We start from the raw sequence: 24,438 nt of genomic DNA, 5'->3' as shown, positions 1-24,438 counted from the left end.
CACTTTTTTTCTTTGTGTAATCCCACAAATTTAATCAAACGCAATGGTGTAGTGTTTCAAGTAGCTATGTAGTCTTAAAGGTCTAATGACATTTTTTTTTACTATGCAGTTAAAATTGGTATTTTTTTCAAAACAACTGGTAAGAAGAATCCTTACATACTAACCATTCTGGAAGTTGCTCCAAAGTTTATTTGTATAAGGCATAAGTTTTTTTCACTACAAATGCATTAATGCCTGCAGCCTACTATTTCTAGCTTCCATACTTAATTTGCTTTCTTCTCAAACAGGCACAAAATAATTCAGTGGGAAAAAAATGCTATGACATCTATAATGAAGAACATCTGAAAAAAAGTGTTTTTATGAATGTTTATATGAAAAGTTGGCTATACTTGCCTGATAGCATTTGTCTGTTACAGTTTACGGACAGGAGTAAATATGACTTGTGGCTCCTACCTCAGAGATGAACCAATTTTAACTGCTCCTGCAGATCTGTTGAGTGCTAAATGACTAGAAATAATACTACAACTGTTCGGCAAACTCATCGTATCTGCTTTGGTAGAGCAGTGGTCCTTACTGTGGGAATCAAGTACTGTTTAAAGCAGTATTTATGTTAGAAGTCAGCTACCTGAAGATTTTTCTTCCTGTCTTTTGAAAAATAATCTAACGGGAGAGGTGGATTGTACCACATGACTCTGGAACTCTGACTGAAAGCAAATCACTTGGTAAGCTGAAGTACACTCACCACCAAGAAATCTCATATCTTTCAGAGGTGATGAAGGCACTGCTGTGTGTGATCTTTTAGCCCTCTGAAACTGATACATAGGCAGCTCATCTTGCCTCTATTTAATTTATTATTTATTTTTAAAAAGTCAGTTTTTGTCAGATGTGAATCGCTGTGATATGCATCTGAGGGAACAAAATTGTATGTTGAATTTAGCCTTGTCTGTCCCTCAAGGTAACATTGTCTTTCAGACGGTTTTGTCAAGATAAATATGGGTGGCAGCAACAGTCAAAACTACTTAGCCTTAAATGTTTCTGTCATTGTAAAAATCTCTAACAGAAACATGTTTAGAACTTTTCCCCTTTTAAATGTAATTTATAACTGCTGCTTCAAAAATCTAAGGATGGATCTTATTCTGAGCAAATGAATATTGTAAATATACTTGTCATACCTTGAATAAATGGGTACCTTTTTCTATAATGTCTTTGTGTTTCCTTACATGCAAATTTTAGGTGTTTCGACAAGTTTTTCCTTTCCAAAGGTTAATGAGTATGCTTTGTTACTGCCTTGCTGTCTTACACTGATGTTACTTGCATAGTAAATAGTCTGATTAATCTTAAATAGAAAGGTTGCCTCTTACAATAAATTTTCTCTTACATAAGCATCCCCCTCTTTCTTCTTTAGGCATCTACCTATACATAAGATGTTACTTGTTTTTAAATCAAGGGGTAATCCACATGTAAATGCCTGACAAATAGGATGTTCTCAACTGCAGTATTACCCATGAAAGCCTTTCTTCTGCTTTGTTTCTCATTAAATTTCAGTACTGCAGTCAGAATCTGTTTATTCAGGCAGGAGCAACAACTTGGAGGCATGTTCTCAGCTGGTTGTTGACATTCTATTTTCAAACATCACAACAAAAGGGAAATCACAATTAGGTGAGAAATGCTTTATATGTTAAACTACCCTACCCTGCTCACATAGGAAGAGAAGAAATAGTTTTGGAGGAAGAAAGGCACCGGTCTAGCACTTAGAGCAGGTCCTGGTCCTTGTGCTTTCAGTTTGTCATGGATATGAGCATTACTTCGCTATATCCTGGAGAGAGTGACCTGATAAGGAGGCTCACTCTTCTGTGGTAATGTGCAAGCTTACAGCGGGCTGTTGTTTATTTTCAGAGAGAGTAGGAAAACACCAAAGGAGGCATTTTAATTCGTTGAGGTGTTACATTGGTTCTGTGTGCTGGTTCTGTGTGCTAGTTCATGCCTTAAAAACTTATTTTGACTGAAGTTCCAGCCTCCCAATTTTACCAGAGTTGTTTCTATCCTAAGAATTCCAAAGAGTTAATGTCTTCTGATTTAAAAGGAGGAAAAAAAAAAATCACAGCTACGCCTAGTTATATTTGTTAAACTGTGAGAGACATAATGTTAATCTGTGTATAGTTCATGGCTAGTTACTTTCAGGGAACAGTTGCCATTTATTAACCAAGAATACTTTGCCGTTCTTATTGCTCACAATATGGTACCACTATTTTCAGAGCCAGTGTCACAAAAGTTATTTTAAAAAGCATCTCCTCTGCAGTAGGCATTACAGGCAAGGCTTTATTGAATTGCTGTTTCCTTGCCAGGTTTAAATGTACAGACTTCTAGCTGCTGCCCCTCTGGTTTGCTTGATTACAAAGCTGGAAAGTGGAGTCTACTTCCCTAAACTGACTCTATCCTGTATGTCCCCCTGCCATCTTTCTTGGATAACATCACCAAACCTTTGTCTCCATCTCTCTGGCTGCTGTGTCCTGGCTTCCTTTGGCTGTTAACTTCTACAGTTCAGGTTGCTCTTACCAGCTCTGACAGCACTAGCATGCCCTTTCAAGACTAATCCATCAGAATTTGGCTTTTGTGTTCCCTATTTGTTCTCAGTTTTACACCTATAGTATTGGTCTTGGTATATTAAAGCATCTTTTAGAAGACTTGCTTAGTCCAGCAAAGAGATTCTGCAGCTGCTGTAATCCCTCTTCCAAGCCAATTTCAGCACATTTTTATATGCTTAAGCGTCCTCTTCAACTATGTGACAATTTGCAGAAAAAATTACAGGACTTGATGTGGAGTAATTTGGTGTGCGATTCATGATCTCAAAGGAGGTATTTGTTAAAAGATCTTGAGAAATATCCCCCAAATCCCTTTGTGTGTTTACACTGATCGTTTAGCGTGTGATTTACCTGCATGCCTGGAGGTTTGTTGACTGAAGGCCGTGTACCTACCAGCAGGTAGCAGGGCCACCAGGGGGTGCTACGAGGAAGAGAACAGCCGGGGAGCCACGTGTTGAAAATTTTCAGTTGCTTTGCTGCGCACTTGTGTGGAATCATCTTAAATTCTAAATTTAGACTGGGGAGCTGCGTTGGGGTTTTATACTGTCAAATGAGTGTTGAACTTTTTGCAGAGAGCCGCTGGCTCTGAAATGCTTTGAGCTGGCCTGGATCAGAGCTGGCAGTACTTGAAGTAGTCAGGTTGGAATTTGGGGATTGGCACCTTTCCACCTGCAACAATGTTGTTGCCTCACTGTCTCCTTTTCACTAGTCAATCAAAAACACTTCCCTAAAAAGGTCAAAGAGTGGGTTGCTTTTGATGGAAACTCAGGATTCACGTGGCCCAGGTGATGAAGCACTAGGTGGAGTCACCTGAGGTGGGCTCTGATCACCTGCATGACCCACAGCTGCTGCCTCCAGTAGCAACTAACCTCATTTAAAAAGTCCCTTGGAGGCTTTGGTTCAGCAGTTGTGTGGATGTTTTCTGATGCAGGGAGGGTGCTGGCCCTAATCAGCAGTGCTGTGTGGCAGGCTGCTGGAAGCTTCCAGAAACTTCTGGAAGCAGCTTACAGAGAGGGGCCCTGTGCTGCCACCATGGCTGCTGGTGAGGGGGCTGTGAGGAGGCGAGAGGTGAACTGCTAGGGAACTAGCTGGAAGAAACTTTGGAAACAAACTGTTCTTGAATAATTCCTAGGCTGTAATGTTTTTCTTGCCTCTTTGGACAGAAACAAATGACACGTTCACAAAGTGCTTATTGTGCAAAAAAAAAAAGTGTAAAAGTTTCACTGAATGGATGGAAATGAAAGAGCAGGAGATGTGTTCATTCCCAGTTCCAATTACCTTTGCATATATGCACATTTCCCCTTCAGCCTTTTTCTAAGTGTTTTTGTGCTTGTCAGGTGTTCTGTTGCTGTGTTTCCCTTCATCTTCTTTCATAACTTCCTTAATGTTTCTTTCTCAGAGTGTAATTATGTGATCTGTACTCCTCTATGGTGATGCCAGTTAAAACACTTTCCACCCCTTAGCGTGTACAACAATTACTTCCTACTCTCATGCTTTTGGGGGGGCATTTTTAAACCCAGCTCATTCCAGCAGTCAGCTTTACAGCACAGCCCACACACAGTTAAGTTGGTGCATCTGAGGAGGTGGCAAAATGGCACAGGGATAGATGTGAGGAAATGAGCAGCAGGGAAAGGTGCTACTACAGAAAGATCTTAGTTCTCTGAACATTATATCTACTGAGACCTGACAACTAAAGTCAAGCCTCTCTTCTGACAGGTGAGATGAGTTTATGACTGAGAGAGCCTCCTGTGCCTTCATCTTTCCATTTCTACAATAAATAAATAAATAAATAAAAATAAATAAAAAATCTTAACCGTTTTTTCCCCTTTTACAAAATGGATACAAGTCATTGCAGCCATGAGTTTCTATGTGTAAGGTTTATTATTTTGGCTTCTCCCATTAATTTGTTGTTGTCCCAAATAATGAAGTCCTAAACAATCTGTCCTTCTCTGAAATATTTTAACAAATGACAAATTCCTACCCTAATATTTTGAGTGTATAAACACACACGTTACATGTGTGTGCACACAAAATCTATGTAATAGACAGTTGTTTTCTATTAGGAAACTTCTACAACACTGACCTTATTCTCATCCAGAGGTTTCTCCTTCACTTACATCAGAATTTGGATAGCTTTCCAGAACTGTATTTCCAGTCCTGCAAGGCAGCTTTACTGAAATATTTTCCTACAGTTACATTCTTACTTTTGAGCAGATTTGGTTTTGTGACTGAAACCAGTCACAGATAATTTTCCTGACAAATATTTTAGAAGTTCTTATATTACATCCTGTCCCCCCCCCAAAAAAAAAAAAAAAAAAAAAATAAATAAAAACCATAGAAGATCAAAATCAAATTGAAACACTGATTTGTTAAAATTATACCTCCTTTTTATTGGATAAGGATTGCTTTCCACATGCTTTACCACAGAAAGTTTTCAAGTCTTTTGTTCTCATTCCAGTTCAGAAGGAAAAAAATTCTCAGGATCACAGTTTTCTGTTAAATAGAAAACCCGGTTTCTACCTACCTTCACCCTATCCTTTTTATGCAGACCAGTGTTACAAAATGAAACCTTTGAGAGTGTGTCAAACTATGGTTTTCTTCCCTTCATCCTTCATAGAATTATGCAATTATACAAGGTACCTCTTTCAAAATTCACCATTTGGTTTTATAGAGCTTTTTTTTTTTTTTTTTTTTTTTTTTTTTTTTTTTTTCCTGGACATTAGTTCCTCATATTTCTGTGGCTTAAATGAGAGTTTATTCAGTTCTGGCTTGAATACTCTGCATGAGTGAAACCCCTTCAGTCATCTGCAAAAATTCTGCTCATGAGCCCACAGCAAAGAGAACAAATGCTGTGTTCATCTGCACACCAACAAAATGAATGGAACATGCTTAATTGCAGAGATTTGTGGCTGTTCTACAAACCTAATCTGCCCCTAGGGCTCCAGGTGTTGCAGCTCATATTTGCCTTGTGGATCTCTAGAACTTCTGGTAACTCTTTGGAGTCAAAGTGTTTAAATTACCAAATTCTCTCATAGCTGTTAAAAACATACTCATTAGAACTTTAGAAGTTGACATGTGCTGTCATGTGTTCACAGAATGCTTTGTATTAAGGAAAAATCTATCACAGAAATGAATAATGTCCTCTTTTATGAAAATAAAATATTGAGAAAGCAGAAAAATTATGTTCTTATTGATGGATCAATACAGTTAACTAAATATGTACAGGTAAAGAAAGATAAAGCTGTGAGCATCCATTGCATTATAACTTCTGGAGTGTTACATAAGGAACTGTAATTAGATTGAGGTAATACATGACAATACTGCAAAAATAGGTCTGTATCATAGAATCACAAAATGGTTTGGGTTGGAAGGGACCCTTAAGGATCATCTAGTTCCAATCCCCCTGCCATGGGCAGGGACACCTCCCTTTTCCTGCTGGCCATGCTGCCTTTCACAGAATCACAGAATCATCTAGGTTGGAAGAGACCTCCAAGATCACGTAGTCCAACCTCTGACCTAACACTAACGAGTCCTCCACTAAGACATATCCCTAAGCTCTACACCTAAACATCTTTTAAAGACCTCCAGGGATGGTGACTCAACCGCTTCCCTGGGCAGCCCATTCCAATGCCTAACAACTCTTTCAGTAAAGAAGATTTTCTAATATCCAACCTAAACCTCCCCTGGTGCAACTTTAGCCCATTTCCCCTCGTCCTATCACCAGGCACATGGGAGAATAGACCAATGCCCACCTCGCTACAGCCTCCTTTAAGGTACATGTAGAGAGCGATAAGGTTGCCCCTAAGCCTCCTCCAGACTGAACAACTCCAGCTCCCTCAGCTGCTCCTCATAAGACTTGTTCTCCAGACCCCTCATCAGCTTTGTTGCCCTTCTCTGGACTCTCTCGAGCACCTCCATGTCCTTCTTGTAGCGAGGGGCCCAAAACTGAACACAGTACTCGAGGTGTGACCTCACCAGAGCCGAGTATAGGGGGACAATCACTTCCCTAGACCTGCTGGCCACACTGTTTCTGATACAAGCCAGGACGCTGTTGGCCTTCTTGGCCACCTGAGCACACTGCTGGCTCATATTCAGCCGACTGTCAACCAATACTCCCAGGTCCTTCTCTGCCAGACAGCTTTCCAGCCACTCATCTCCCAGCCTGTAGCTCTGCTTGGGGTTGTTGAGGCTCTTGGGATTGTTGTGCCCTGCTTTGATGCAGCCCAGGATACAGCTGACTTTCTGGTCTGCAAGCGCACATTACCAGCTCACATCAAGCTTCTCATCAGCCAACACTCTCAGGTCCTTCTCCTCAGAGCTGTTCTCCATCCGTTCTCCACCCAGCATGTATTTGTGCTTAGGATTGCCCCAGCCCAGACGCAGGACCTTGCACTTGGCCTTGTTGAGCCTTATGATGTTCACACAGGCCCACTTCTCCTCCTCCTTCAGGAGTCTCTCCTCCTCCACCAAAACAGAGTCTGCAACTGAGAAAATGATATGGAAAAGGAGGCAAATAGAAGAGAGACAAGGTTTGCTGATGAGACTAAATCCTTCAGGGTATGGTGTTAAATAATTCAACAAAACTAGAACTATCTGCAAAGAGTTGCAGAAGGGCTATGAAACTGAGTTGTCAAAATGACATAGAATAATGTTGGTAAGTATAAAAGGATGCAAGTGGAAAAAAAAAAAAAAGAAACATTGGTGAGTTGTGAATAGTTGTGAATGACCCATTATCTTTCAGGAGACAGAACATCTGGATTATAATGACAAGAAACAGAGAAAAAAAAGAAAATGAGAAGTAAACCTGTTTATCTGCATTTTGAGTGTTTTCTGTAGTTCATGTGCCCATCTTAAGAGCGATCAAAGGTATGTAACTGCTCTTGTATTAAGACTAAAAAGATTGGGACAATTTATCTGGAAAAGGCCATGGCTGACATTGGATTCAAGAGTAGCCTATAAAATCACAAATGACATAAAGGAGATGAATATTTTCATCTTCACTTCTGTTTACAGTATTTCTCACAATATCAGAAGAAGGGAGGATCATGTGAAATTTTCAAGTGTCTAGTTGAAAACAAAAAAAAATGGGGTATTTTTTCCACAAAAACAAACAAACAAACAAAAAAAGAGCTGAATTGTGGAACCTGTTAACATGAGATCTTGTAGACGCCAAAATGTACATGGATTCAAATAACAATTAGATAAATCAGTAGGATAAAAATCCATGCACTTCTGTTAAGCCTGCAGAATCCATCCTTCAGGAAATTGCTGTGGCACAAACTCCCTGAGGCTACAAGAGCATGTCAGGGAAATGCCTCTGCATGCTTTTTCTGTTCTTGTACTCCTTTGTAGGCATGGGTACTATACATGTACAATGTCAGAGACAGGTTATTGGATCAAATGTGCCTTTGACCTGCCACAGTATGGTTGTTCTTGTTTTGTGTTTGTAATGTGAAGACAATTTATCGTGAATGGATTGAATTGCTTACATGAGCACTGAACAGCAGTTCACTGATGATAAATTGCATCTGTCTGATGCTTCTTTGCTGCTACCTTCTGCCTTCCATTTTTTGATCCATCTTTCTTCTCTCCTAAATAGCCACTAAAACATCATTGTTTCCATGAACTTTCGTTTTGGGTAGCATCATTTACCTGTATTTCTTTGGAATCCAAATTTTTGTAACTCCCTTAAATAGTACTTTCTTGCCTGGCCAGAGTGACAGGTATGGAGACCTACTTTGTTTTTTATAACTAATCTCCAGCACTGTGCAAGTGAGAGTAATTCAGGTAGACCATGCAAGGCAGAACCTGATGCTTTTGTAAGTTGAGTTGAAGTGAAACAGCTTTCAACAACTACTCTTAAGCAGAGAAGGGGAAAACATTCATGAAAACAGTAATAAAGGAAGAAAAGCAGCTGAGGCAGCTGGGATTGTTTAGCTTGGAGAAAAGAAGGTTCAGGGTAGACCTAATTGTACTTTACAGTTACCTTAATGGAGGTTGTAGCAAGGTGGGAATGGGGCTGTTCTCCCAAGTGATAAGACAAGAGAAAATGGTCTCCAGTTGTGCCAGGGGAGGTTTAGGTTGAATATTAGAAGATATTTCTTTACTGAAAAGGTTGTGTGGCACTGGTACAGGCTGCCCAGGGAAGTGGCTGAGTCACCATCCCTGGAGGTCTTCAAGAAACATGTAGACATAGAACTTAGTAACGTGGTTTAGCGGTGGACTTGTCAGTACTAGGTTAAAGGTTGGAGTGGATGATCTTAGAGGTTCTTTCCAACCCAAACGACTCTCTGGCTTAACTATGCAATTTGTCAAGATGAAAGTAAGCACTTTGTGAACATTACATTCTGATTACACTGGGGTTTTCTCTTAAGAAGAGTTCCCAGTTTTCCACTATGACTGCACAGTGTTGCCGGCAGGGCAGCAGCCTGGCTCTCGCCTGCACTGCTGGTTTCCTGCCAGGTGCCTGCACACAGAGATGGAGACCAGGTACCCCCCAGCTGCAGGGAGGAAGAGCAGTGGAGGTGCAGGCCATGCTGAAGTTCATGGCATTGCACCCAGGGCCCCATCCTGAACCAAGCAGCAAGCCCACCCGGCTCGAAACCAAAGGGGCTGTGTGGGCCCCTCCTGGGTTTCTCGCAGCAAGTTGTGGGTGGGGTGGTGGGCTTGGGGGTGAGCCTGTGAGGAGCTGGGGGCTGGCTGACTGCCGAGGGGTGATCTGCGAGGTGCTGCCGTGTCAGGCAGCTGGGAGGCGAGGAGGAGGAGGAGGAAATGACTCAGAGGCTGCAAGCGGCGACTTTCGGAGGGTTCGTGCGGGCAGGGAGGAGGAGGAGGAAGGCGCGCCGGGGAGGACGCGTTGCTCAGCCCCAGCCTCCAGCCTCCAGCCGCGGCGATTTGGGGACGTGCGGCCGGGAGGAGGGAGGGAAGGAGAGAAGGAGGGAAGGAGGGAGGCGAGGCGGGGCGGCCGCAGCCCCTCGCCCCTTTTCCCCGCGGCTGCCGGCGTGCGCGCCGCCCTCGCCCGCTGATGCAATCGGAGTCCGCAAGCGGCGGCAGCAGCAGCCCCGGAGGTGCCCGCGGGAGGATCGGGCGGCCCTGAGCCCGCAGCAGCAGCCGAGGGAGCGCAGGACAGGCGGCAGGCAGCCCGCACCGCCGCGGAGCAGGAGCACCCGCCCCGGCTGCCAGCATGCTCAAGGTAAGCGGAGCCCAAATCCCCTCGTCCATCCTTCCGGGGGATGCGGAGCAGCAGAGGGGCTTTGCCTTGGCAGACAAGGAAAACGGTAGCCGGCCGCTTTGTGTTTACGGATTTTGATGCTATGGTTTGTTATTTAGGCTTGGCGAAGGAGCTTTCCGTCCCCGAGAGGTTTCTTGTTTGAGAAGCAGGATGTGTGTGATTCTGTCTCTTTCCATGTTGTTTCATTGCAGTCAGCATACGTGGAAAAGAAATAATGAGCGGGGAGGGAGAAGGGGGGAAGGGAAGGCATATAATTTCCTCTGGGGTTTTTCTTACAGTTTATTTGTAACATGGGACACTTAATGATTAAAAAGAAAAGAAACTGTCAAGGGTATGGTGTGCTGGTAGGCATCGTGCCTTTTTATGTCTGTGAGTTCGTTATAGGTCTTAGGTCTGCCATTGTACTTAAAATAGACTTTGGGTAAAACCCAGTAATGTACGTTTAGAGTTTCTGAGTAATTTCAGAAATAGCTTTAAGTAGTGAAAGAGGAGTTGCTGGTGGTGAACGCTAACATGAGAGACGAGCATCTGTGGGAACTACCCTTTTACAAGTCATGTTTACGTTCTGCTTAGTGAGGCTGATCTGAGGATTAAAATGAAGTCTTTGCTTGTCAAGACAAAGGGCATGGAGGTAGCAGGGGTGCTTTTCAATTAGATTGAGGGAACATCACAGCAACTTTATACCCTGCGGAACAGTTTCTCTCAGAAACATACTTGGGTTTTGAAGGTCAGTGCAGGGCTGACTGTGAACTTCACAGCTGCAGCCTGATGCCGAAGTTAACAGCTGAGAAATAAAAGACTGAGTTATCTGCTGTCCTTGGTTAACTGTAACAGATGGAATAGGGGCACAACAGGTATGTGCCTGGCAGGTGTCTCCTCAGCTTCTCTGCACTGCTGATAGCAAGTATTGCTCTCATCCCACTTGCGGTCTTGCCACCACTGCTCATTCCTGGGTGGGCACCAGTGGTGCAGTGCTACTGGTGATGGTGGGTCTGGAACAGGCAAGGGCTTTGGAGGGGCCTCACGAGGCCCTGGTGAGTCCCACTGGAAGTTTCTGCAGCTGGGGAGAGCGGCAGACCAATCCTAGTAGAAAGCTGATCTGAAACAGCTCGGGAAAAATACCACGCAGCTTCCCACAGGGAGAGTGCTTTGGGACAGAATGCAAGTGTGTCAAGGAGTGATACAGACTCCCACATTTCATGCTTCTTTTGTTCAATCTGTTGTGTGCCTAGGAAAAAGGGCTTGATCTCCCGAGGTGTTATCCAGTACCCGACAGTAATGCTATGGCAAGCCCCAGTGGAAAACAAGTAGCAAGGCAAACTATAGACATGCTTGCTTGTTCGAAGCAGCACTGATTTCTCAGTGGATTCTTCTCAACTGCACGAAACCTGACTTTACTTTGTATTTTAACTGTAGAAAAGACAGTGTGAAGCAACAGTCGCAGCAGTAGAAGATCTGTGCACTCTTGTCACCCTCATGTGGTGTAGCCTTGGGCAAGTCGGTTCTGTCTGAGCCCTTTACCCTTTATTTGCCTCATCTATTCAGACTGTAAGCTCTTCAGGGTTATGGCTGTCACTATGTATTTGTGCATGTATCAAAGATGCAGAAAATTACCAATATACTCCTGCAAAAAAAACAGTAACTTCATAAAGGTATCAGTAACAACAGCATTATTACAGCCTTGTATCCTTTCATCTCCCCATTCACCATTTCTTGCTTTTAGTCCCAATCTTTCCTTTCCCCTTGAACCATTTCCACCCTCAGCCCTCTCTTTCTGGCCTGTTTGAAGGAATTTTATGTATAAGAAATGAATTGTGCCGCTGGTTTCTGCAGTCCTGCCTTGTCTACCTATTGCACTGATTGTTACTGACAGGCCCAGCTCTCCTAGCGGTGTGTGATCTAGTGGATGTTCTGACTTTTTCCTGTGGAAAGTGAGTATTGAAATCTGCCACAAAGTCATAGGCAAAAAAAGAAGATTACAAAATCGGGAGGTAGCTTTAACACAATTGACATCTTGCTAAACCAGCCAATAGGATATACTTATCCTTGGTTTAATTCGATAGGTGAAAATAATTCAAGTGGAATTCACTAGAGATGAATTTATCCCTTGGAGGCCAATACTAGGAAAGGAGATAAATCAGTTCGTTAATTGCGTAAGCACTCAGTTTGTACTGGAGGAGTCCAGCCATTTTAAAAACAATTTATTCAAGCTGAACATGCTACAGAATCAGAACAGATGTTATTTCTGTAACTCCCTTTTGTTATGCTGCTTGCTTAAATGAATGATCATAACCAAATGTATAGCAAACTGCAGCTTATTAGTAGGCTTGAAGTCAGGACCTTCAGTGCTGATGGAATGAAGGAGCTAAGGGGTTAACTGCTCACAAAATTTGCACAGTTTGCCTTCTTAGGCTATGCGCCTGGGGACTGGCACCTTTATGTCACTTCAGTGACATGTGTACTCTGCAATGTTAGATTGCCTCGTCAGGGACTCTGGGCTTAAACCACTCAATACTGATGTTGGCATCTGACAGTAAATCGTGGCTGCCCAACTGCCATGATGGCTGCAATGCAGGGATCGAATGCATGACCTTTGCCTTGAGTACCTAAATTCTGGTGATCCTTGGGTACAGATCAGAGTAGTACCTGACTGTAATTCACTATTGATAGTCGCTCGCATGCCTGCGACTCAATACTTCCACTTTTTACATTAGCATTAAACGGATGGGTGGTCCCATTTACCTTGGAAACAATTTTATTACTTTATGACTTTATCCATTAAAGGGACAGTCAATATTATCTCATAAAATAGAGCACCTGTTGTAGAAGGGCAATTTAGCAAATATTAACATATGCTATTGCAAATGAAAAAACAGTGTTATGCTTATGGAAAAGCCTAATGTTTCCCTTTCATGTGTGTATTAAATGGTCCAAAAGAGTTGATTTCAATTGTTCGATTCATGTTATCTTTAAAACAATCAAGAAGTTCTACCCATATGGCCTGTGCATCTTGGCCCATATCTTATTATTGTTTCTGCAAACTAATGTCATAATAACCTGCAACAGAGTTACTCGTTTACTTTTCTTCCCTTGAGGTCTGCCGTTTGTTCCAAGCTTTATTTTAGGGAACACCTGAAGAGCACCATATGACTTCTTAGCAGTTACACAGTTATTGCTAATTCAGTTTGCCTATTAGAGCATTTTGTACACCACTTGATAAAAGCACACATTGTAAGCACAGAAAACAGATTGTTTTCCCTGGTAAATGAGTAGGGCTTAATTCAGCAAGGTGCTGATTTTACTCATTTCCACTAGCGTTCAGAGAGATCAGTGGCACATGAGCCATGTCCACTTGTTTAATTTTTAGATTGTTGTCTTAGTTTCATCACTTCTGTAATAAATGCTTGAATTTGGATTATCCTTACCAAGAATTAACTTTCTTAAACTTGGGCATCAAGGAACTGAGAGAACTGGACTTCTTCAGAAGAGGAGGCTTTGGGGGGACCTAATAACAGCCTTCCAAAATCTCAATGAAAATCAAGGAGACAGGTGCAGGCTCAGCAATGATACATGGCAGGAGGAATAGAGACTCCAGCATAAACTGAAACAGAAGAATCTCAGACTGGATATGAGGAATGACAGTCAGGCAGTGGGATGGGTTGCTGAGGGAATCTCTATGGTCTCTTTCCCTGTGGGCTTTCAAGACCCAAATGGATATAGCCCTGAGAAACCTGGTCCGAGCTCAGAGCTGACACCATTTTTAACAGGAGGTTGGGCTAGAGACCTCTACAGCTTGGGTCTTTCTGTGATCCTCGACTCTGCAGTGAGTTCCCCAGTAGAAAAGCTTCTGAACTGAGATAAATTTTTAATCTGGTCTTAGTCTTTGACATAGTAGTGCAGATTGGTACATGTCTGTTGAGGACTTGCTAGCCTTTTAACAGTCTGCAAAGAACTCTGTGCAAAGATAGTTCTCAGAGTCACGACACTAGACAGATTTCTTTTTGAAAGATCACTTCTTTATCATGTTGATGTGGTAGTAATACCTTGTTCTTCTCTAGTGTCTCCCCCCCCCAAAAAAAAAAAGATTGAACAGTAATGTTGGCAAGTCTTTTGACAAGTATGTTACTTTATTTGGGGCTTTTTTTTTTTTTTTTTTTTCCTTCCAGGAGTCTTATCATTTTAATTGCGTCATTAGGATCCATGGTAGAGTTTATTAATGGTCTGTCAGTGAAGAAGACTGTACCTCTCCCCTATACTCACAACATCTTCCCTTGAAGTAGCATACTTTTTTTCCCCATTTGCATTAGAGTGTCAACGTAGTACTTTTTCTCTACAAGCAGAATAAGTTCTGAATTTTTTTTTCTTACAATGTATTTTAAAAATAATTCTTTAAACAAGGACCATTGTACTAGTAGGAACTGGCCATAGGAAGGGAAGAGGTATGTCATAATTTCCAGTAGCATACAGTGAGTGACTACACAGGCACAATTTCTGCTACAGCTGTACAGATGCATGCAAACAGAAAAAAAATTACACTGTATTCACATGCTTATATATTTGAGGCACTTGTCTGCCACAAGCTTTCTAAACTAATAGATATGCCAGTAACCTATTTTATATGTACATGAGAACTAAATTGCAGACTCTGCCTTAAACTGGATTAACTGTCTTTAGATAGAGAAGTGCAGTTTGGGAGACAAACAAAAGTAGCTTTCACATGCTGGGAAGTGTCTTATTTCTGTAACCATAAGGGAAGTCCATTTGGTTCTTCAGCTTTATTGGGCTCAGTTCACTTGTACTTCTTTCCATAACCTTCTAACTTTTTCTAAATATGTGCTTGTTTCTAAATCTGATCCTGTGCTATGTCCCAGTCCATTCTATGGCCATGGAATAAAAGACAACTTCTGTAGCCAACGCTTTTTTAAATTGACAAGGGTCTGTACCATTAGAGGATTTGAACATTTACAGGTTGATTCTCTTCTTGAAGCCATCAGTAACATCAGCATTCATTTCTGGTTCTCCAGTAACCTGGAAATGCTGCATTTATAATTGTTTCTTTTTGGATCTTCTTTTAAGTGGTTCTTCTGTAGCCAGCATTTTTTATTTTTTTAAATTTTTGTCCTGTCTGTTAGCCAAAATACTTATTGTGACACATATATAAAGTTCATGTTCTGTCCTGCCATTCCCAGGTGAACTGGATTCCAACAGGACAAATCAGATCCAGTTCTAAAGTATTTTAAGATGTTTACTAGCTTCATTAATTCAGAAACGATGGGGACATTCTAGTCAAGAGCATTAATATTCATGTGGGTTGAAGCTGGACAAAATCCTTGGTTCATGGGGGGTGTTATAAGTAAGTCATTTATCAATGTAGATTGAGTAGAGTAGGGCTGGTTGATTATTGATACAACCTTGAATCATGAGAGAACAAGTCTGCATTAACTGCAATAGGTCTGTTTATTATCTTTGACATATTACAAAATGGGACTAGTACTAAAGTTATAATTTTTCTAAGAGAGACTGTATCGCTCTTAACTTGTGATGACCTTTTACCGTGCTGTAATTTTGGCAGAGGTGGTTGCTTTGTGTGCTTAATGTGAGCTTAATGCTGCTACTTCTACAAATACCTCATCTGTGACCATACTTTTTCAAGGACGCTTTTAATGTGCTGAGTGTTATTTTGCTCTTGAGTTCCCTTGGCAGAATCCAGTTTGCTCTGGGCACTGTCAAAAAATAATGAGTGATTTCAGATGAAGTACTTGCTTACAGTGACTTTAGAAAGGACATGTAGGGTAACTTTCATGCTAAAGCATTACAGTGAAAATTTTGGAGTGTTATGATGCCTGTTTTTTCCAATCTTAGTGTCGTTACACAGCTGAATATACGGTAAGTAGGTGGAGTATCTAGCTTTGTCACTAGCCTAGTAGACTTTACCTCTTTTGAGCAGATGTCATCAGTAAAAACACTTTTTTTTTGTGGCTGCTATCTTGATTTGTGTTTCTTGTCTTATATTTTTCCACACTCGAGGAAGTGATGTTTGATAGAAATGTTGTAGTTGTTCTTTTTGTGGGTTGTTGGTAAGCTCCATGTGACCATTTACATTTCCTTGGTGTGGTAGGTTATGCTTACTACCTCTTACTAAATTCATCAAGACTGTAAAACAAGAGGAGTTCCTAGCATATTCTAAACTGGATGTCTATCACACAAACATGTGCCTTCTCTGCAGCTTGCTGTTAATTCAAATAAGAAAGCAAGCATTGGCATAGGTGCTGTCTTTAACCATGTTCCCAGAACTTTCTTTGCAGGTTATCTCTGTTCCTTGTTCCCTTTACACCAAAAGAAAGGCTTCAACTTCCATTCTACTTTGTTGAATTGAGTCCAGTTAATTAAGTCAGTGTTTGAACGCACAGCAAAGGACACGTCACAAGGATATAGTCCAGGCATTGCTTACAGCCAGGAAGAAATCTCCCATTACTTCAGACCAATTATGCCAAGTTGAAAACCCACCAGAGCTAGTATAGACAGGACCTCGGCAGCCATCACCTCTGTGCTGTTATAAAAGAAGCTTGCATAGAGCACAGCTGCATGTGAGGAGTGCACAGCCAAAACCACATCAATAATTTCCACTTGTTCTCCCTTGAGAAGAACTGTAATGGATGTGATGAGTTTGTGTGCATAAGGAAGAGGAGCTGTAGATTCAGTTCCTGGAGAGCTGTGCACGCCCTGTGCTGGCATCTGTCAGCCTCCCAAGGAGTTCTCTGAAGCAACAGCCAACACGTGTGAAGTGTGCTGACGGGACAAGCCATGTCTAAATTTCCTGTCTGTATACGAGAGATTTATATCTGTCTTCACTTAGGTGTTGTGACTGTAGACAGGATAAATTTTTAAGGCTTTCAGGTATTATGATGAGAAGATTTGTTTAAAGATTATAAGTAATGGTGATCTCAGTTCTTTGTCTGGAACAAGGAGTGTAAAATGACTGCAAGCATCATAGAGACTAGTCCACCATCTGAACACGGTATTTGCAACACCTTGGGCCAAAGCTTTGTTTGTTTGTTTTGTGGGGGATGGGGGGGGGGGGGTGCAGGAAGGGGAGGGGAGGGGAGGAAGGGGAAGGTGAGGAGAGTGATTTCTACCCTGGCTTTTGTCATGCGTCTCAAGATACCTACTAGATCACTCAATTCATTGCAAGCTTTGAAAGCTGAAGCCATAATCTTCCTGCAGCATGGTGGCCAGGCATCTAGGCAGAACATATATCTAGGTGTGCTCAGTTCTGCCTGCAAGCAAAAAACAGGGACTCTGCTCAGCTGTTTGAAAAGACCAATGTAGCTAAAGAGGCACGTTAATACCAAATTCTTTTCTGAATAGACTGGTGGAGTGTACTTGTGGTATTGAGCCCATTCAGATCCCAGGTTAGATAGCTGCTGCCATGCTTTATCAGCTTCATCTGTTGGATACATAACAGCTAAACAAACTGCTTGGGGAACAGGGAACAGGCTATAACTGCACCAAAAGCCTCACGCAATTCAGAAAGTCATGCTTCTCATGCTTTTGCACCACTGGTATTTGATACTCAGTGATGAATTAAATAGGCTGTGCAAAGTTATCAGGGTTAAATATGATAACAAGCCAGCATACGTCTGTCCTTTACAGACCAGCAATCATGTGCACTGTTGCATAATGTTTTATTGTACTTAGTGTTACTCGAAAGCCAGCTGTGTAAGTTACTGTTTTATTATTTCTAGTGGGAGTTTATGCAGGACTTCTGGGGGCAAAAAGTAACATCAAAAGCTTTTTATTATTTCCCCAGAGCTTCTGTTTTCAGTGTGTGATTCATCATTGCTCAGTGTCTTATGTAAACCTTTATTCCAGTGGAAAACGGACTTAAATGGGACATGGTCTAAGCACTCTGAGAATAGCTACAAATGACCCCTTATACAGGCCACTGATTCAGGCCTGACCCTGTATTTGGTGCGACTGTAGTTATAAGCAAGACTGGAAACAGGAGTAGGACCTTATATACAGGATTTCATCTGCTAGTTTTTTTCCTTAAGCATGTTAGTTCTCATCCTGAAATTCATCCCTTTATCTGCTGTGATTTTTGTTTTGTTTTGTTTTATTTTGTGTGTGTGCTGTTTTGTTTTTTCTCCTTAGAGTCTACAGTGATTTCTCTGCAAACTGCAGAAGCTGTGGTTTCCCCCAATAAATTGTCTACTTCCAGTTGTACACCCTCGGTAACTCTTCAGACAAAGATTTTGTTTGCTTTTGCTGTGTATGCATTCATCTTTTTCACATTAACATTTGATAATTATATCAAGCCAATCTCCTTGGTCATCAGCTGCAGGATCTCTGTGTACTTTCTACCATCTGAGAACTTAACAAATAAATTATAAGACATATTTTATGCATTTTTAAATTGATCTGTACTTGACCTGTATGGCTGTACCAACATACAAAATATGGACAATATAACTTATGCTGGATGACTGAGGAAAATAAGCAGAATAATTTTTATTGTGCTTAGGCCAACATTGTTAGTGTAACAATGTAGTTAAAAATGTATCCTGTAGCTCTGGTTAACATTGCTATTAAATCTTAAGACCTTAATTTAGTACTTTACATTATGGAATAGATGAGCAAAGGGGAAAAAACAGAGAAAAGGTAATGAGCACAAGCTTCCTTGTGGTTAACAGCAAAGCCCTTTACAGTAGTAGGAGAGAGTATTAAATAGCATTTATGCTGTTTCCTGTCCCAGTGTGGTGTAAAGGATCTCATATTAATGAGAACAGGGCCTAAACACAATTAACCCATGATGACTTTCAGGATTATTGTTTATTTTGTTTGAGCATTAACCATATCATATAGTCATAAGACTCTGTCTGTTTAGAAAACAGGTGGGTGAATTTATAGGTCAACTAGATCCAGCTGGCTGCTTTAATGTTTTTCTTTATGCTGTTCTAGCAAACAATGCACTTGTTAAAACCTAATTAATGCTAGAGTGGACAAACAAATCAACAAAAGAGGCACTCAAAGGCACTGTTCATAGGAGTTAGAGATGGAAGAGATCTATTAGGTCATCTGCCTGTTCTCCTAATAGTACAAGACTGTTTTCTTTTACCAGAAGGGAAGGGTCGGTGAACTGAGCAAGAGGATGAGGACGGAGAAAATGGCACCAGAGACTGACAGAGCAACAGGAGGTCACAGGGAGGAAAACCAATGTGAATGGAATGAGCAGTGGGCTTAGAAAGCATAGGAAAAATAGCAAAATAGGAAGTAGGACTGTATGGTTGTACAGGAAATGTATAAAGACAGATCTAACTGTTGAACAGAGATGTATGGCTGATTTATGTCCTCTATTGGATTAAAGTGACGGTAGGCTTTCAGTGCTCTTCAAAAGGGAATGATCACCTTCCAGACTCCATGTTGCATATTTCAGAGCTCATCTTGTTAATTTTTTGGAAGAAAAACAAACAAACAAACTAACTAAACAAACAAACAAAAAAACCAACTTAAGCCTGAAGAAGAATAGATCCTTAGTTAGGTTCTGCTATCTAATCTGTGAGTTAATAGACTGTATTAATTTATGTGTTGATTTATTTTGTGTTTATGCTGAACTCATTTCTGCCCTCTAGCCTTACTGATAAACCAGTTTGTCAAGCATACATTTTTGGAGGTTTCAGAAATCATTATTCTTCACCTTGCCTTCCAGGTGAACTGATATAAGCTTTCTTGTACAATGGATTAGATGTTACTGAACTTATTCGGATATTAATTTAAACATTGAGTCAAAGAACTGGCACTTTTTCCTAGACGTGTTTCTCCCTAGAGTGCTGACAGCAGTGACTCTATATTGGCAATGTAGCCTGCATTTATTTAATCTTGTGACGCCATCTTAGTCTGCTTTTAGAGTTCTGATATAGCTATTAATGATACTAAATATGACTCTTGGACAGATTAACTGAATATTTCCACTGATTTATGATCATTGTTTTAAGGTTTTTCTAACCAATAAGTTGTGTTTATATATACAAAATAGTCTTTTATTTAAACATAATAAAAACAGTGATATTTGTTTCAAGAGGAGTATATTTTAGTTTGGTTAAGCTACTTAAATTTCTTTATATTAAACTAACTACTCAAGCCAAGAAGTAAGTGTCTGTACTTGGGAGTGCTTTAATGATAATCTATTTCAATTCAATCTTACTTTATGCAGTGCAGCTGTCTTAGATAAATAAACTCTTGTATATTCTGACCTCTGGTGCTTTCACTCTGATGCAAAATCATAAAGACCATGATTAAATAAAGTGGAAGCTTTCTTTTTCAGATACGATAGTCACATTTTATTCTCCTTTATTGTATGCTGCTACTATGCTGCTTCTCTGTGTAATTAATGTTAATGCCAGCTCAAGGAATGGGTATGAAAGCAGTCATGGTAAGGTGATAACACCCAGCTAACAAGACATCAGTGCAGATAAGAGTACTCTTAAAGAAAAGGAAGCGCAGATATCAACACTCTTGATTCTTGGTGAACTAAGGAAAAAGCTAAGCACTGAAATTGCCCATGCTGAATTGTCCGTTGTTTTCTTGGCGCTGATGTGTGTATACATTGAGGTGTATCAGTGGAGTTGCTTGGTCCATGTTCTTTGAATACATCATTGAAGACCAGTGAGCTAATACACAGAATGCAGAGTGCTCTGACCCAACAAAAATATATGTCTAAGATCTCTGGTTTGATGAGTGGTTAGAAACACAATTTAAGAATTAATCTTCCTGCTCCTTCTGTTTTGTTGATCTTGAAAAGAGTAGATGTAAAAGAAGTTGTGAGAATAAGCTTTGTGATGGTAGTGTGTAGTAAGACATGCTATCATGTGAATAACCCAGTCTGATGAACTTACTTGGTGATGGTGGCATTGTAACACACACTAATGTGTATGCACATGTTCATATACACACAACACAAAGATGCTTTTAAAATATTTTTAGATCATGCAACTACTGCTATGACATCTGAAGTAGATATGTCTGGCTGTTAGGTTCTATAAATGAGCTTCCCAGGCTGTACAAGTCTTTTGTAATGGTCATTAAGTAAATGTCTTTTTAGTTGATATCAAAAATAGTGTTACTTGACTCAGTCCTACAGCACTATTAAGAATTTCTCTGTCAGACAGTGGGTCATTCTTTTTTTTTTTTTTTTTTAAACTATGATCATTAATTTTTTATTTTTGTATTTATATTTTTCTGCAAAATCATTTTCTATGTGCTGTGGCTGTCAAATCATATAACATTTCCTAGAGGTAGTTGAAAACTGTTTTAAAAACATGGAAATATTCTATATGACTGTAGCAATACAGAGAATATGTGGCTTATGTGTACATTGCACTCTATTTTATATCTGGAACAGAAAGATAACTAATTTCTATGGTTTTGAATGAAGGAGTACCTGTCATCACATGCTTAATTTGGTTTGCCTATAGGCAGTACCATTGTATAAGTCATGTATTAAACTTTTTTTTTGCTAGATTCATAGATTTTAATAAATATTGTAATTTCATTATCCTCTTGTGTAAATCAGAGCATGAAATGTTTCTTAGACACTTAATTGCCAGAAGCAAGCATGGGGAAAAGCAGTAAGACACTGTTTTAGCTTGGAGAAATGTCTCAGAAAGGACTTCTTTTTTTAATTGAAAACTGTTTTTCATATGACTTCTGACTGAGATGAATGTTCCATTTCATCTTCACTGGGGCCTGAGGACTGCTGTAGGATAGTCTTGGTTTTCAGTTTCTCTGCATAGCAGGGGATGGGGTCACCTCCTTATGGGTATAAGGAACAACCATAGCTGAGTGTCTCTGGCTTCTTTGCATTCTTGTCCTTCATAAATAGCCAACTCCTGCCAACAAAGCACTGACTGCAATTCCTTTGTGTAGGCAGCAGCAGAATGGAGTTGGGTGTCTGGTGTTCCCTGATGCTACCAGTACTCTCACCAGAGCACTGGAGCTATTGGTAAAATTCTGACTTAGTGTGGAGTAATCAGAGCTGTCTGCAGGCTGACTTGGGCACACTGATGACATTTACAGAGGTGTTTGCACAGAACTTGGTACTAAATGCCCCCAAATAATTTTATCAAAAAAGCTGAACTTGAATGACAAGTTCCTTTTTGTAATACTCAAATACTAGTAGCCCTGAGAACACTGTCTAAGAAAGAACTGAGTGTTAATGAAGATCAGCAGTGCATCAGTTCTGTGGGGGAGGTGAAACCAGAAAGATGGTGAAGGAGTTTGTGAAGCTGCAAATCTTGAGTTGTTTTGAAAAGCAGCCAATATAACCTCCTAGCTGAAACTGTGAACTCTATAGAAATAATTTGTAATCTATTTCTTTACTCCTGCCTTCCACTAGGGAAACTTTCTGTTCCCAAGTGGTGAGAAGAGTTATTAAACAACATAGAAAAAATAAGCGAGCACTTAAAAATAAGTGAGGCCAAAAATAAGAGGTAATCTTCAGTTTCTATTTCATAACAGGACCAGCCTACAGGATAATGGGATAGCTAAAGCCTAAGAAGAGCAGTTTGACAAAGGATCGGATAGAATATCCGATCTATCACTCTTTACAGAATAGATGAATCCCAAGTGAGAATGGAAACATTGATGCTGTCACTGTATCTCAAAAGCTATCTAATGTGAGAGCACAGGAAGAACTAAGACATGAACTCTCAGAAGTCTTGGGAGTGTGTAGGCAGAATACAGGCCAATTTTTGTAGCAGAAAGTTCTTTCAGCTAAAGGATGAACAATCTGTCTGCATTAAAAAGGTGGATTTTCTGATTTGAAGAAAATCCAAGCAACAAAAGGACACCATAAAAGATGAGCATAACTAGATGCATGACGAAAGGGCAATAGTGAGGTTAATCGCAGATCAGTATTTTTGCTACAAGGTGTCATGTCTGTAACAGAGTAACAGTCAGAATGTGTGCAAAGGCAGCAGGGAAAGCCAAGAAGCATTGATGGGAGCATCCTGATGCTAAAAGATGTTGAAAATTCTCACATCTAAAAGAGTCTGAGGGCCAAATGAAGGAGGTAAATATTCAGGTTTGAGGAAGCTCTAACAGTTGTGCAGGTGACAACTGTGAAGCATAAAATTTCCAAAAGTGCAGGTAAGTTACACACAGTGGTCCTTCACTTACTGGAAAGAGACTAATCCTTACAATAAAGCTTATATCTTACATATCTTAGATTTTATTGTAATTATTTGATTGGAATTATGTACTAATGTGATGAGGAGGAGGTACTTTTATCCAACCAAGTTTATTGTGTTTAGTTTTGCAAACACCAAAGGATTTGTGATAATTATTATATCATTGAGCTCCTCTATAAAAATAAATGATAATTTATTCATTACCAGGTCTTTATTTTAGTTGCATTTCTCACATACAGGGACACTTAAAACACAATTCTAAACAAAAATTAATCTGGAGTGTAATATATCAGACTCTTTTCTCATACAGGCTCTATGGTAATGATTAAAAAATGTGCAATTTCAAAATTATCCAGTATTTTTTAGGGAAAACTATGGAATACTGTACTATTTAAAATTTACAAAGAACAGTTACACGTATCATAAAGAGAATGTTGCTAGGTCTGTGCTACAACTTATGAAGTTTTGCTTGTGTAATGCATCTTGATATTTTGGGCTTACAAGGGTTTTACAGACCTCACTCACTTCTGAGGAAACATTGACCCTGTGGCTCAAATGTATCTTTAGGATAGCATCAGTGTTTTAATGGATGCAGTTTTAAATCTACCATGCTATTAACAACAAAGGGCAAATTTATGCTTGGCACATCTCTCTTGGCAAAGTTGGCACTAAACCAGGGAGTAATTTTCCCTATTGTATTTAACAACATGTTTCAGATTTAAAAGCCATGGAACCATTAAAATATGACTCCATCAATTAGAAAGCAATTGTGGTATGTCTTTCTAGTGCTCAGGGATTAACTCAATATAATCTCAGTCTGGTTAACAAAGGCAGTTAGCTACTTGCTTTAAACATATTTTAAATCTCTAAAAAAGAATGACTACATGGAGAACAGGATTGGCCCCAATGGCATGTGCCCAAAAAATGAGCTGTTGACTTCACTGAGTTTAGTGGGAGCCTTGAACTGAATGACATGATCAAGCCCCTAAGGGACTGTTCCTGTAGGTGGTCCACACTTGAAATTCACTAAATTTTTGTATCTTCTTAGAGATGAAAGCAAAGATTAAACAACATCCAGCTTCTATCCTCTCTGCACTGATGTCAACAATTGCTTTAGGGCAACTTCATAAAGCAGAGATGAGAAGAAATTGAAGAATCATGACTATCTGTTCTATTTGCTCTTACCAATAGTTATTCTTAGGAAATCTGATTTTGCATACCGGATATTAGAGAAAAGCCACCCGTGGAGCTGGAGCTGCTGGAGAAATTTGTGCTTATATAGCTGGCAGCTACCATCCTGTCAGCTCTGCCTCCATCCTAATTCACTGCAGTGTGAATAAAAATCAGTTGGCTTAATTAGTTTTGTCTTGGTAATAAGTCCTGTCTTAGTAATTTGATCTCCTGTGATAAGATCACCTGCTTAGTGGGTTAAGGGAAG

General features: G+C 40.3%; 1 protein-coding gene across 2 annotated transcripts in view; it reads left to right on the top strand.

The window, feature by feature from the left end:
- Positions 1-9,377: 9,377 nt before the first annotated feature.
- Positions 9,378-24,438, top strand: part of BCAT1 (branched chain amino acid transaminase 1) — a 66,713-nt gene continuing 51,652 nt past the window's right edge. For both annotated transcript variants that reach the window (XM_027449955.3, XM_005023026.5), the window contains exon 1: positions 9,378-9,774. In XM_027449955.3, coding sequence (XP_027305756.1) covers positions 9,766-9,774 — 9 coding nt within the window. In that variant the 5' untranslated portion in view covers positions 9,378-9,765. The remainder of the gene's footprint in view (positions 9,775-24,438) is intronic.

The sequence above is a fragment of the Anas platyrhynchos genome, chromosome 1, assembly GCF_047663525.1.
Source record: "Anas platyrhynchos isolate ZD024472 breed Pekin duck chromosome 1, IASCAAS_PekinDuck_T2T, whole genome shotgun sequence".
NCBI classification, from domain to species: Eukaryota; Metazoa; Chordata; class Aves; order Anseriformes; family Anatidae; genus Anas; species Anas platyrhynchos.
The sequence above is the reverse complement of the archived record's forward strand: the minus strand, read 5'-3'. Positions and strand labels throughout refer to the sequence as shown.